General features: G+C 46.7%; 1 protein-coding gene across 4 annotated transcripts in view; it reads right to left on the bottom strand.

The window, feature by feature from the left end:
- The window catches only part of MPL (MPL proto-oncogene, thrombopoietin receptor), a 16,182-nt gene extending 5,995 nt beyond the window's left edge, over nucleotides 1–10,187 (bottom strand). For 2 of the 4 annotated variants that reach the window (XM_006153743.2, XM_027773902.1), the window contains exons 1-8: nucleotides 10,051–10,187; nucleotides 9,749–9,881; nucleotides 9,289–9,467; nucleotides 8,455–8,753; nucleotides 7,888–8,050; nucleotides 7,510–7,636; nucleotides 536–717; nucleotides 233–375 (exon numbers count right to left, since the gene is read on the bottom strand). In XM_006153743.2, the coding sequence (XP_006153805.1) occupies nucleotides 233–375; nucleotides 536–717; nucleotides 7,510–7,636; nucleotides 7,888–8,050; nucleotides 8,455–8,753; nucleotides 9,289–9,467; nucleotides 9,749–9,881; nucleotides 10,051–10,129 (1,305 nt within the window). In that variant the 5' untranslated portion in view covers nucleotides 10,130–10,187. The remainder of the gene's footprint in view (nucleotides 1–232; nucleotides 376–535; nucleotides 718–7,509; nucleotides 7,637–7,887; nucleotides 8,051–8,454; nucleotides 8,754–9,288; nucleotides 9,468–9,748; nucleotides 9,882–10,050) is intronic. The other 2 variants (XM_027773903.1, XM_027773904.1) reach the window with 2 other exon arrangements.
- Nucleotides 10,188–12,995: the final 2,808 nt, after the last annotated feature.

Below are 12,995 nucleotides of genomic sequence, written 5' to 3'. Positions count from 1 at the left end.
GGGAAAGAGGTAGGAAGAAAATCAGAGGAGAACTGAAGCCCAAGAAAAAGGGAAGAGAAAATTTCGTGCAGAAGTAGATATCAGTGCCAGATGTCCAAGAGTTGACTCAGATAAGCATAGATATAAAAGCCCAGATGTGGAGATGTGGACACCTGTACTTCTAATATCAGATGGTAAACTTCAGGAATAGCCTGCGTGGTGAGGGCTGCGGGTGTCTGTTGCTAGACCTTACCTTCCAGTCCTGATGGCCTTCTCCTGTGTATCGAAGCTGATAGCAGGTCTCTTGGGCTGCCCAGGATGATGGGTGCTGCCACTCCAACTCCAGCTGCCCACTGGAGACCTCCCTCCAGTGCAGGTTTGGGGTGGGGATGAGCACTACAGGGATGTCAACAGGGACTGGCTTTAGCCCTTCTGTGTAAGAGGCCATCAGGCCACCAGGGAGATGGGTTCAAAGTGTCAGAGTAGGGGATCCAGGGCATGGGATCAGACTTGGTGGGTGTGAGAACTGTCAGAGGGATGGGGAGAACGTTCTTACCAGCCTGGTGAATCCAGAAAGGGGAGCCCAGGTAGCTGTGGACAGCACCATGGGCTGTGGTCACCTCCACGAGGATGTGAATAGCGCTGTCATTCCGTGACTTGAAGTGGCAGCGAGAGAATGGGAAGTTCTGTAATTCTGGATTTGTTTTCTCTTCTTCACACTTCTCCCAGATAGGGTCCCTAAGAACCAGCCCCATAGTCATTGAACTCAGACCTGGCCTGGGCACTAATCCCAGTACTTTCTGTCCCACAGGAACAATGGCCCACTTGGACTATAATCTGATTCTTCCTTTGGATGGGCCTCTAGAGCTTTTCTCTATCTTTATGCCATGATGTTTTGCTTTCCAAAGTCTGCTCTGGTATCTAGACTCTTTCCTATGAGGAAAGAGCTAACATGTTATGTGACAATAGCACGGACTGAAGAGTTCGTGTCTAGACTGCTGTATAAGCTGGGCAAGTTACTTGATCTATTCTGCCCCAGTTTCCTGCCATTTGTAAAATGGGTAATGCTACCTACCTCATAGGATTGTTTAAAAAAAATAAAGAGCTTTCAGAATTCTGGAGAAAAACAGCATATCTATATCTATAGATAAATATGTCTTTATCTCAAGGGTTTTCGATTGTTGGTTTGTTTGTGCTAGAGGGTATATGCACTCACTGAAGAGAGACAAAGAGAGAAGGAGAAGAAAAATAACCCCCCTGTAGGGAATGGTCATACCACAATCCCTTCTTACCCATCTCTCCTTCCTTTGGGGATTTTGGGGACACATGCACACATGCCCAGAGTGTTTCTCAAGGCACTGGGTCTGGGACTTGAATCGAGCAGTTGGCCATGTGGGGTCCAGCTACCTTAACCACTACCAGGTCATAGAGTTGGCTCATTCTTATGTTTTTAATTCGTTCTCATATTTTAGGTTGTCAGGAAAGTCAGGATGTATTTTTTTCTGTGCAAAAACGCATCCTGACTTTCCCAACAACCCAATATTATAGCACCACATTTACCTGTTGTTATTTCAATATTTCATGATTACCACAGCCTTGCTTTCTGCCTCCATTTTTACCTCGGCCTTCAATTTGTTCTCCTCATAGCTACCAGAATTTGCTCTCAAGAATATTGATCTGATAATGTGCAGGGTATGTCACAAATTTGTCTCTTTATTTTGATCTTCACGACTGCCACATTAGCTAAGACTACATTCTCTCTTGCCTGTATTAAGGCGAAGTTCTAATGGGTAATCCTGCTTCTACTCTTGTTTATCATTTCAAGTATCTTTTCATATGTTTAAAAATGTAAATCATATCATGTCACTCTTTTACTGAAAATCCTCCAGTTGTTCCTCATCCTACTTGGAATAAAATCTGAGCCCCACACGGAGGCGAATAGAACTCTACAGTTTGGTTCTTTCTTACCTCGCTGTTCTTGTCTCCTATGATTCTCAAGCCAGTTTGTCACCCTTCGTCCAGAGAGTCATTTTTTCTGCGCCACAACTATGTCAAGCGCAGTCTTTGCACTTTGCCTTTGTCCTGTTTTGCTCTAACTCTAGGTCTTCACATGACTCCATCCTTACTGGTATTTAAAAAAAAAAAAATTGCCAAAAGGCACATGTGCTTGACAACGACTGAAAGAGTAAGAAATCACTCCTTATTTGGGGGTTTCTTTTTTCCTTTAGAATTATTTTGTTTATTTATTATTATTCTTCAATTTGACCAGAGAGAGAGAGAGAGAAAGTGAGAAGGCAAGCTGTCAGGTCCAGGACTCAAACCATGGTCAACCATGTGGGAGTCCAGCACCTTAACCACCACACCACCTGCCAGCCCCTAATTGGGTGCTTTCTAAATGGTCACACACAATCTCTTCTCTTCCATTTCTCTATCCTGTCAGAATTTTGAGTGAGCACGTACACATGTTTTTCAAGGTGATGGGTCTGGGACTTGAACTGCCTGGTTGGCCATGTGGGATCTGGGTCCCTTGACTACTAGGACACAGGGACAGCATATCCTTCTTGCTCTTTTTTTTTTTTTTTTGAGAGGTTTTTGAGAGGGCGTGTGCACTCGCCAGAAAGACAGAGACAGGGAGACAGAAAGTGAGAAATCACCCCCCCAGGGGGGATGACCACGCCGCAATCCCTTCTCCTCCATTCTCCTCTTGGGATCTTGGGCATGCACGCACATGTGCCTGGCGTGAGTTTCAAGCCACCAGGTCCAGGATGCGAACCATGGTTGACTACATGGGAGTCTAGCGACATAGCCTTTACGCTAACTGCTGGTCCCATCCTTCTTGCTCTTTTGATCTCAGTTCATCAGTGATCTCCCTGGTAAGGTCTTTCCTGACCAGTCATCTAAATTGACACCTCTCCACCCCCACCTTAGTGTCTATCATTGTTTATTTCTTTTTTTTTTTTTTTTTTTTTGAGAGTTTTTTTTTTTTTATTGCTATAGGGTGTGTGCGCTTGCCAGAAAAAACAGAGAGAGACAGAGAGATAGAATGCGAGAAATCACCCCCTAGGGGGGGATGGCCACGCCGCAATCCCTTCTCTGTTCTCCTCTTGGGATCCTGGGCATGCACGCACACACACCCAGGGTGAGTTTAAGCCACCAGGCCTGTGACTCGAACCGTGGTCTAGTATGTCAGGAAAGTCAGGATGTATTTTTTCTGTGCAAAACCGCACAGGTAACAACAGGTAAATGTGGTGCTATAATATTGGGTTGTTGGGAAAGTCAGCCATTATGCCAACTGCTGGTCCCACCTTGTTTCTTTACTTTTTTAATCATTTATCTTCTCCCACCCCTCCCTCCCTACTAAAATCTAAGATCCAACAGTGCTGGAATCTTTTCTATTTTGTCACTCTATCCCCAGTGCCTGGCACATAGTCACTTTTGGTCATTACTTTGGAGCAAATGAATCATGCCCCCTACCTGATTATAACCCCTAAGTGGCTCACCATCACTAAATTATCGTTTTATGTATTTATATGTTTACCTAAACATCTATTCAACAAATAATTGCTACGAGGTGGCAGGCATGGTGCTAGACCCTATGAGTACACATGGAAATAATCTTCAAAGAACTCTCATTTTAGACAGGAAAAACAAATGTATTTTTCTGTGATGTGCACAGGCAGGCTCGGAAGCATCAGAAGGAACATCTAACCCAGACTGAGAGGGTCAGGAATGCTTCTTGGATAAGGCAGTGTGTAGACCGAGTCCTGGACTATAAATAGGAGAGGCAAAGGGCACAAATAGGCATCCCAGGCGCATGCTTATGCACAGATAAGAAAGTGTGGTACTTGGGGGGAAATTCCAAGTGGTGCAGAAGGGTTTCATTCTGGTGGTAAATGGTGTAAGTGTGAGACTGCAGCCCGTGGCTTAGTGGCCTTGTGGCCATCTAAGGAGCTTGAACTTAATCTTGCAGTAATTATGGAGATATTTAAACATTTTAAACAGAGGAGTGTCATAATTAGCTTTGTATTGGGTCATTGGAAAAGTCATCATGTATTTTCTCTATGCAAAAATGCATCATGACCTTTCCGATGACCCAATACTTTAGAAGATCGCTCTAATTGAGGTTTACAGGAAGAACTTATGGAAGGAGACTAGAAGCAGAGAGGTCCATTAGGATGCTGTTGTGGTTTTTTATGTGCAGAAGGTTGAGTGTCTGGAAATAGGATGGTGGCCGTGGGGATAGAGGGAAAGGGATGATTCAGGAGGTTTTGAATGGGTAAAAATGACAAGAGTGTTTCTGGTTGGTCCTGGAGGGTATAGGAATAGGAGGAGTCCAGGGCAATTTCTATCTTTCAGGCTAAGTTTATGATAGGAGAGAAAGAGCAAGTTTTGGTAGAGGAAATGCTGACTTCAGTTTTGCCACCATTTAATCCATCATGGCATCTTTCTACTAGGGAAATCTGTGCAGTTATTAGTAGGAGTTTACCTCTTTTATTTTTTTGAAGTTTTTGCCATAGGGCTTGTGCACTCACTGGAGAGAGGCAGGCAGAGGGAAAGACAGAAGGAACACTTGATTTGAGATATGAAGGAGAAGTAGAAGTAAAGATGAGAGCATCTGGGTCAACAGTACGTACAAACACCCAGAGACAGGAAGGAATGTGACAGATTTGAAGGAGCATGGAAAGCAAAGGGCAGCTTAGTGAGAAATCACCCCTCACGGGGGGTGGCCACACTGCAATCCTTTCTTCTTCATTCTCCTAGATATGGGGCATGTATGCATCCCGGTGTGATTTTGAGGCCACCGGGTCTGAGACTTGAACTGTGGTCAGCCATGTGGAAATCCAGCACCTTAACCACTACACCACTTGCTGGCGCTGAGTTACCTTTTTTTGTACTGATCTGTAACACGCATTCTAAGCAAAAAGGTGACTTAACAAAACATGTATATAATGTGTTATATTTAAAAATTAAACATCATGGGGCTGGCAGGTGACGTGGTGGTTAAAAGCACTGGATTCCCACATGGCCAACCATGGGTTGAGTCCTGGACTCGGTGGCTTGTTTTCTTCCTTTCCCTTTCTCTTTGTCTCTCTCTGGTCAGATTAAAATAATAACAATAATAGCAACAGGAATTAAATAAATAAATAAATAAATAAATAAATAAAAACCAAACATCATATATAGGAATGTGTAAATGCACAGAAAACACTGAAAGGATACATTAAAACCATTAATAGTGGTTTTTTTTTCATTATTCATGCATTCATCAAAGTTTTACCAAGCACCTTCTATGTTGCACGCACTGTGGTAGGTGAGGATTTATTAGTGAGTTAAACTAGACATTGACTTTGCTCTCCTGGGTCATACAGAGTCAAGATCAGCTTTACTCAACTCGAATTTTAAGTGAGAATTTTTTTTGTTAAACAATCACATAATGTGTGAATGTTAAATGTAACTATGGAAAGTACTTAAAGAGGGGTACAGGGCACAATAAAAGTGTAATGGTGCTCTCGGATCTAATAAAGATGGTCAAGTGACCGCCGTGAGGAAGGAACATTTGATTTGAGATATGAAGGAAAAGAAGTAAGGATGAGAGCGTCTGGGTCAACAGCACGTGCAAACACCAGAGACTGGAAGGAATGTGACAGATTTGAAGGGATGATGGAAAGCAAAGGGCGGCTTAGTGTAAGATGAAGCTGAAGGCATGGGAGTTGAGTCTTTTTGAACTTTATAAGGTCATGAGAGTATTCTTTTCTTTATCCTAAGAAGTTATTGAAGATCTTAAAGGAGAGAGCATTCAATTTTGCCTTTTTAGATTTTTGCTGTAGGGTACATATGCTCACCAGAGAGAGAGAGAGAGACAGAAAGCAAGAAATCACCCTTCAGAGGGGATGGTCATGCCTCAATCCCTTCTCCTCCATTCTCCTTTTGGGATTTTGGGCACATATGTACATGCATGCAACATGAGTTTCAAGCCACCATGTCTGGGATACAAACCATGGTCAACCATGTGGGAGTCTGGTGCCTTAACCATTACACCTGCTGGCTCTCATTTTTGCACTTTTAGAAGATCACTCCAGCTCCTATGTGGAGAGTAACTTGGAAGATTCAAGAGGTGATCAGTTCATAGGTCTTTTCAATAGTCCAAGTGAGTGATGCACTTAGTACATTATCATTGTACCAAGATAATGGTGATAGCGGTGCCAGACAAAAGGGAAAGGATTCTAGAGATATTTAATAAGTAAAAATAACAAAACTCGGTTATAGATTGGATGTGGGGAGGGTGAAGGATCCGTGCAGTGTTTGGTGGGAGTCCTTGAAGGCCAGGCTAAGTTTTGTATGGATTTGATAAATAATAGAAAGTTGTAGTACTTGAATAGGGTAAAGCCATGCAAAATTAGAGTTTTACAGAGATCATGCAAGGTTTGGGCTTAATAAAGGTCACTCTTAGCAGTATGTGGGATGAAATGAAGGTTAGGTTGTAGGCTATAGCAATCAATGATCCAGGACACATGATTAAGACTGATATATACAATTTTTTTTTTGGGGGGGGAGAGGTTTTTGCTATAGGGCGCGTGCACTTGCCAGAAAGACAGAGAGAGACATAGAAACAGAAAGTGAGAAATCACCCCCCAGGGGGGATGGTCACGCCGCAATCCCTTCTCCTCCATTCTCCTCTCGGGATCTTGGTCATGCATGCACATGCACCCGGCGTGAGTTTTAAGCCACTGGGTCTGGGATGTGAACTGCGGTCGACTACGTGGGAGTCCAGCAACATAGCCATTATGCTAACTGCTGGTTCCCTACAATTTATTTTTTTTTGAAGAGGTTTTTGCTATAGGGCGTGTGCACTTGCCAGAAAGACAGAGAGAGACATAGAGACAGAAAGCGAGAAATCAACCCCCAGGAGGGATGGCCACGCCACAATCCCTTCTCCTCCATTCTCCTCTCGGGATCTTGGGCATGCATGCACACACACCCGGTCTGAGTTTAAGCCACCGGGTCCAGGACGCAAACTGTGGTCAACTACATGGGAGTCCAGCAATTAATAGCCATTAATCCAACTACTGGTCCCAAGACTGATCTTAATGTGGGACTAGCAGATGGTATAATGGTTACTTTACTGGACTTCCATGTAGGCGAACGTAGTTCCTGGACTCAGCAGCTTAAAACTCATGCCGGGCACGTGTGCATGCATGCCCGAAATCCCTAGAGGTGAATGGAGAAGGGGTTGCGGCATGGTCATTCCCCCAGGTGGGAGTTATTTTTTCACTTTCTGTCTCTCTGTCTCTTTGGCCAGCTCACGTGCCCTATAGCAAACACCTTTCTTTAAAAAAGAAAAGATTGATCTAAACCAAGGCATTCCCAGCAAGAATGGAGAGAGGCTGAGAAGATAAAATACCCATTGGAGGATTGGCGAATAGGTCATAGAGCATGGAGGCTGGTTGGGACAAGGGAGGAGAGTGAAGAAATCTCTACTTCCTGCCTTTCTCCCATGACATCATACTTAGTCAGCAGTTCAGCTCTCACCTGTCTCTGGGGCAGCACCGTGCTCTGCTGTGGTAGAAGAAAGCTTGGGAGCTAGCATGGTCTTGTTGCTGCCACTGACAGGTAACATTCTTCAGGTCCAAGGTAAAGCATTGCAGACCAATTTCCACTGAGGTCAAAGAAGTAAGTCCCATCAGGGCCACGTGCCCCTATGCTATAGGGTAACCAGGTTATGTCTACACCCGTAACAGAACATTTACTCCTATGCTCTCTTCTTTCCTTGAGCATAGTTCATCCTGTGCAATCACAAGTTGAGGTCATTAGGAAGAACCATTGTTCCCAGCTCCTCCATATACTGCCCACACCTCCTTAGAGATCTTTCTTAACCTTCTCTCCCTCTCCCCACCTTTGTTGACTCACCTGCATCCCCAGGCAGGTCAACAGTCACAGGGAAGGACCAGGATCCCCAGGAGCCGAGGAGGGATACCTCATCAGGTTGGCTGCGCAGCTGGAGCCAGTAGGAGTTACCAGGCTGAAGCCCTGAGATGAGACAGCTTCCATCCATCGCGGTCAGAGATGAAACCTTGGGAGAAGAGCCCCAGCATCAGAATCTAGGCCTGACTCTCAGCCAAAATGTCCACCATCTCTTATATTTGTAGTCCCATGGCATCCTGTGGAGGGGAGCTTAACCCATTACTGGATAGCCATGCACACGAATGGGGGCAAGTTTGGTGGCTTTCAGGTGGTGATCAGGACTTTTTAGGGACACTGCTGTTAATCTGGAGACCTGAAAGTCCTCAGTTTTGTCAATGCGAATGGTCCAAAGTGGGAGGCCCCTAAATAGACATTTCGTCTAAGAGCTACTCAGAGTCTAAATGAACTCTCAAGGACCAACCCAGTCTAGAATCTCCAAAGTATGACCTGTCCTTTCCTGAGGCAAAATGAGGGGTAAGGAATGGTAGGTGGAGCAGAAAAAGGCCAGAATACTTCTCTAGCTGGGGAGTTCTTCTTTGGTCCATCCCTCTGGGGCATTGTGGGATGAGCACATGGAGGCTGGTTCAGAGCTGGGGCTGGGTTTGGCCTCTGCAGAGATGGGCAGCAGGTGTCTGTGGGGAGTAGCTGCATGACTGTGACACCAGTGGAGTTCCTGGAATCCTTGAGACCATAGCGGAGTTGGTGCCTCAGGAAGTCACTGAATCCAGGAGCTGGGGCCTCCCAGCTGATCTGAAGTTCGCCTGGCTGGCTCCCGCCCTTGGCCTTGATGACACTAGGGGGAGCTGGCAGGCCTGAGGGCAAGACAGGGCACACGGGAACTCTCTTGAGTGCCACAGTCAATGGTTCTACCCATGAACTGTAGAGAGGGGTGCTGGAGGCTGAACTGGGGGGCAGCCACTAAGTCTGAAAAGATCATAAGCCATGTTGTCCTAGAGGGCAGGACAGGAAGGTCCCTTATCCTGTTTCTTCCTCGTGAGAACAGTGACCTCCCTGTAGTGTAATGATGTGGTAAACTCTGTTTCCTCATTGCCTAGCACTGTGCCTGGCACACAGTAGGTATTCTGTAACTGTTGCATGGGTGAGTACATGAGTTTGTTAATGATGGGAGGGCCGGCGTGTCCCTGCTGTGAAATGATCTGTGGGTTAAGTCTAGTTATGGATGCCAAGACCCAGAGGAACAATGAGAGGGGCAGAGTCTTGAGGTGCTTCTCAGGGTCTGAAAATGGGGGGCATCTCTCTTGTTCTGAAAGAGCACAGATGGGTCTGATTCTAGTAGCTGGACTGAAGGCAGCAAAGGAGGGGCAGGTAACAAGAAGACGCCCTTACCCACTCTGTCCACAAAGAGCACCCGCTGGGCCAGTGTCTCATTCAGGAGCACGTTCTTCACCCAGAGGTGCAGTGGATGGAAGAGGCGCACTTCCTCCTGGGCTGGAAACTGGCATATGAATCGGGTTCCAGAGGGTGGCACACTCTGGAAACTCAGGGGGCAGGCCCGAGGCTTCTCCCTGTTGGCACAGGAGTGGTCGTACCTACACGGCCACCATGCTCAGCCCTGAGGTCCCAGGCCTGGGCCCACACCCCTCCTCTATTTCCATTGATGCCACTTTTCTTCTCACTACCCGGGGCACGTGGGATTAGGTGTTACGGAAGGGCTTGAGCGGGTGTCCACACACACCTGTTCATAACGTGGCCACTTAGGGCATGTACTTGGAGTAGTGCTCTGATAGGACTGAAGACAAGGGTGGGGATGGAGTTGGGAGTGGTACACGCCTAGCCCTGCACCTACCCCGGGTAGGCGTACAGCAGCTGGTAGGTCCCATTGGGAGCCGCCTCTTCTTCATCCCAGAAGCATGTGAGGTCCTCAAATGTTTGGGAGAAACAGTTCAGGGGTTCTGAGTCCGAGGCCAGCAGGGAGACATCTGAAGGACAGCTGGTAAGTTGGGCTCTGGGTCCTCCCAGGTGTGGTTATGGGCAAGAGTAGGGGACCATGGGAGGTCTTGGTCTACCCCCCCACCCCCAGGCTCTGCACCCCCTCCCAGGGCTCTCTCTTCCTGGGCTTAGGTGAGCCCCACCCTCTATACACCTCACCTTGGCTGGTGACTTGTGCTAGGTTTTCAGGAGGCAGGAGCAGGCAGGAGGTGACCAGAAAAAGGGCCCAGGAGGGCATCTTCTCCGGCACTGTGTGCCTGCCTTAGCCCATCCTCCCTTCAGGAAGCCGGGCCCCAATCCCCTCCCAGGCCAGCCCCTCAGGTTCCTGTCAGATACAGCCCCACGTCCTGTCCCTGTCCCTGCCCCTCTGGGGCCCATCCAGACCACACTGGGGCCAGGGGCAGGGAAGGGGGAGTGGGCAGCAGGGTGGGAGGAATTTGGAAGACAGGACATAGGCCTTCGACCGGGAGGGAGGTGGGGGTTACATGCCTGTGTACCAAAAGGAGGATGAGCCTCTCTGTATGTCCAAGTTAACTGTTCGAGAGGGTATGCTATATAGCATTAAGAGCTGCGGCATTTACGGAGCACTTACTATGCTGCCAGATGTCCATTATGCTTTATAGACAGGAATAGGCTTTATGTCGGGGCCGGCAGGTGGCATGGTGGTTAAAGCACTAGATTCCCGTAGGGGAGTCTGCAGTTTGAGTTTCCCTCTTTCTCTCTGTGACTTTCTGTTCAAAATTGAAAAGTGATAATACTATTAAATAAATGATTCTTTGAAAAAAATAGACTTTACGTCTACTGACTCAGCCAATCCTCACAATAGCTTTTTTCTTTCCATTAGAGAGATGAGGAAACTGAGGTGCAAAGAAGTTACGAATGTGCCCAAGAACATATACCAACTAAGAGGCAAAGCTCTGAAGGTCAACTTTCAGCTCCCAGGTGCTTGATAGCCATGTTCTACTTGTGGAAGTTGTCATCTGCCAAAAAGTGATCATTTGTCTCACAACCATGGCAAGTGGTGAGTATGTGCGCTTTGTTTGATTCTGGGACTTTGCGAGTAAATAGACCCCCCTTTTCAGGAATAAGACATATGCCCTCTACAGCGGCCTGCAGAGCAGCAGTGATAGCATCGCCTGGGAGCTTGTTAGACCTGCACGTCGTAGGGGGCTGGGTGGTGGGCAGCCATGTGCAGTGCTTTGCAAAGCTGACCCTCAAGGGAAGGTTTTTGGGTACGCTTTTGGAGACCTCCATGAACATGCTGGGTGTGTGTCCGACCACAGTTTGGGACTAGCCAGAGTTAGAGGTAGATTGTGGTGTGGAGACACCATTGAGGAATCAGGGGGTGGCTGGTCTCAGCTCTTCTGTTTGCCCTCATTCTCTTCACATTAGTAACAGGACAGTGGGTATAATCACTGAAGCCCAGACCTCCTCCTGGAGTAGCTTAACCCTAGGGGTGTTCTTTTTCCTTAATCGGCAGAGGGTGTATGCGCTTACCAGGACAGGTAGCTTAACCCTAGGGGTGTTCTTTTTCCTTTTTTCCTTAATCGCCAGAGGGTGTATGCGCTTACCAGGACAAAGTGGGAAAGAGAGAGAGAGGAAGCACCCCCATGGGGTACAGTTGTGCCACAATCCCTTTTTCTCTGTTTCTCCATCCCGTCAAGCACCACATGTACCCATCGTGTTTTTCGAGCCACCGGGGTCAGGGTTTGAACTGGGTCAGCCCTGTGGGATTTGGTTCCTGATAAGCTGTGTTTAACTGCTGCCCTATGCGCCAGTCCTGTGGGTAGTTTTGTTGTTGTTGTTGTTATTGTTATTATTTATTTATTTTTAAATGCCAATTCTAGGAGCTTTGACTCTTGCAGGGGTGGGAGTGGGGGTGAGGAGGCAGCTGCATAGCCACAGTAAGCCCCACATTTGCCCCTCAGGTCTTCACTAGGGCTCCCATTGCTCGTCCTACTGAGTAGACATCCTCCTCCTCCTGAATTAATTTTACTAACAGTGACTTGTGGGAGGTGGGGGAGAGAGAGAGAGATGGAAGTCCTTCAGCCCTCCTTCCAAGTCTTAAGTTTCTCTGACACCATTTCTCTGCAAGTGCTCCCTGGGCCAGGTTTGTCCTTAGCCCTGCCTCGCTCTCAGCTTACAAAGACCAGTGGTAATGACTTTGGATGCCTCCTTCGGTCTCCAGGCTAGGGTTTCCTAACTTTCTGTCAGATCAAGTGAGGAGGGAAGCACATCTTTAATAGCCACGCAGTCTCACGGCTTCAAATGCTACGTGTATGCTGATGACTTCAACCGACTATCTCTAGCAGTGATTTCTCAGTTGGCTCCAGATTTGGAGAGCCAACTGCCTACTTAGCTTTTTCACTTGTGTGTCTAGTAAGTATCTTATACTCAAAATGGCCCAGGTAAAACTCTCTATCCCAGTTCCCACCCAACCCTATTTTGTTTTGTAGTTTTCTAGTTAATTAATGAGTCCTGGCAAAGTTTTCCTTCAAATGTTCCTTCTGAACACTTTGTACCACCTCCATCCTTACCGTCCTAGTCTAAGACTGGAATCTTGCAATAGCTTCCTTCTGGTGTCCCCAGCTCCACTCTTACTTCTAGTCCATCCTCCACATGACAGAGGGGTATTTTAAAATACACAACAGATTTCTGGAACCAGCAGATGGCGTAATGGTGACATTGTTGGACTCCAATGTAGTCAACTGCGGTTTGAGTCCCGGACCTGGTAGCTTAAAACTCACACTGAGTGTGCGTACGTATGTGCCCAAAATCCTGAAAGGTGACCAGAGGAGAAGGGATTGAGGTGTGGTCACCCTGGGGGGTGATTTCTCATATTCTGTCTCTGTCTCTCTGGTGAGTGTATGTGCCCTATAGCAACAATTTCTCTCAAAGAAAAAGAAGAGTAAAAAAGAAAAAAAAATACAACAAATTTCTTTACTGCCCTCTTGAAATCCTAAGATTTCCTATTGGACTTAGATTACAATCAAATGTCTCCTAGTGACATTTAAAGTCCTGTCTGACCTGACCTCTGACTATTTGAATCTTATCTCCTACCACTTTCTTCTTCACTCTTATAAAATTTTCATAATTATTTATTT

This window comes from Tupaia chinensis, unplaced genomic scaffold (genome assembly GCF_000334495.1).
Source record: "Tupaia chinensis unplaced genomic scaffold, TupChi_1.0 Scaffold000387_1, whole genome shotgun sequence".
In the NCBI taxonomy this organism is placed as follows: Eukaryota; Metazoa; Chordata; class Mammalia; order Scandentia; family Tupaiidae; genus Tupaia; species Tupaia belangeri.
This window is presented reverse-complemented; position numbering and strand designations above follow the sequence as displayed.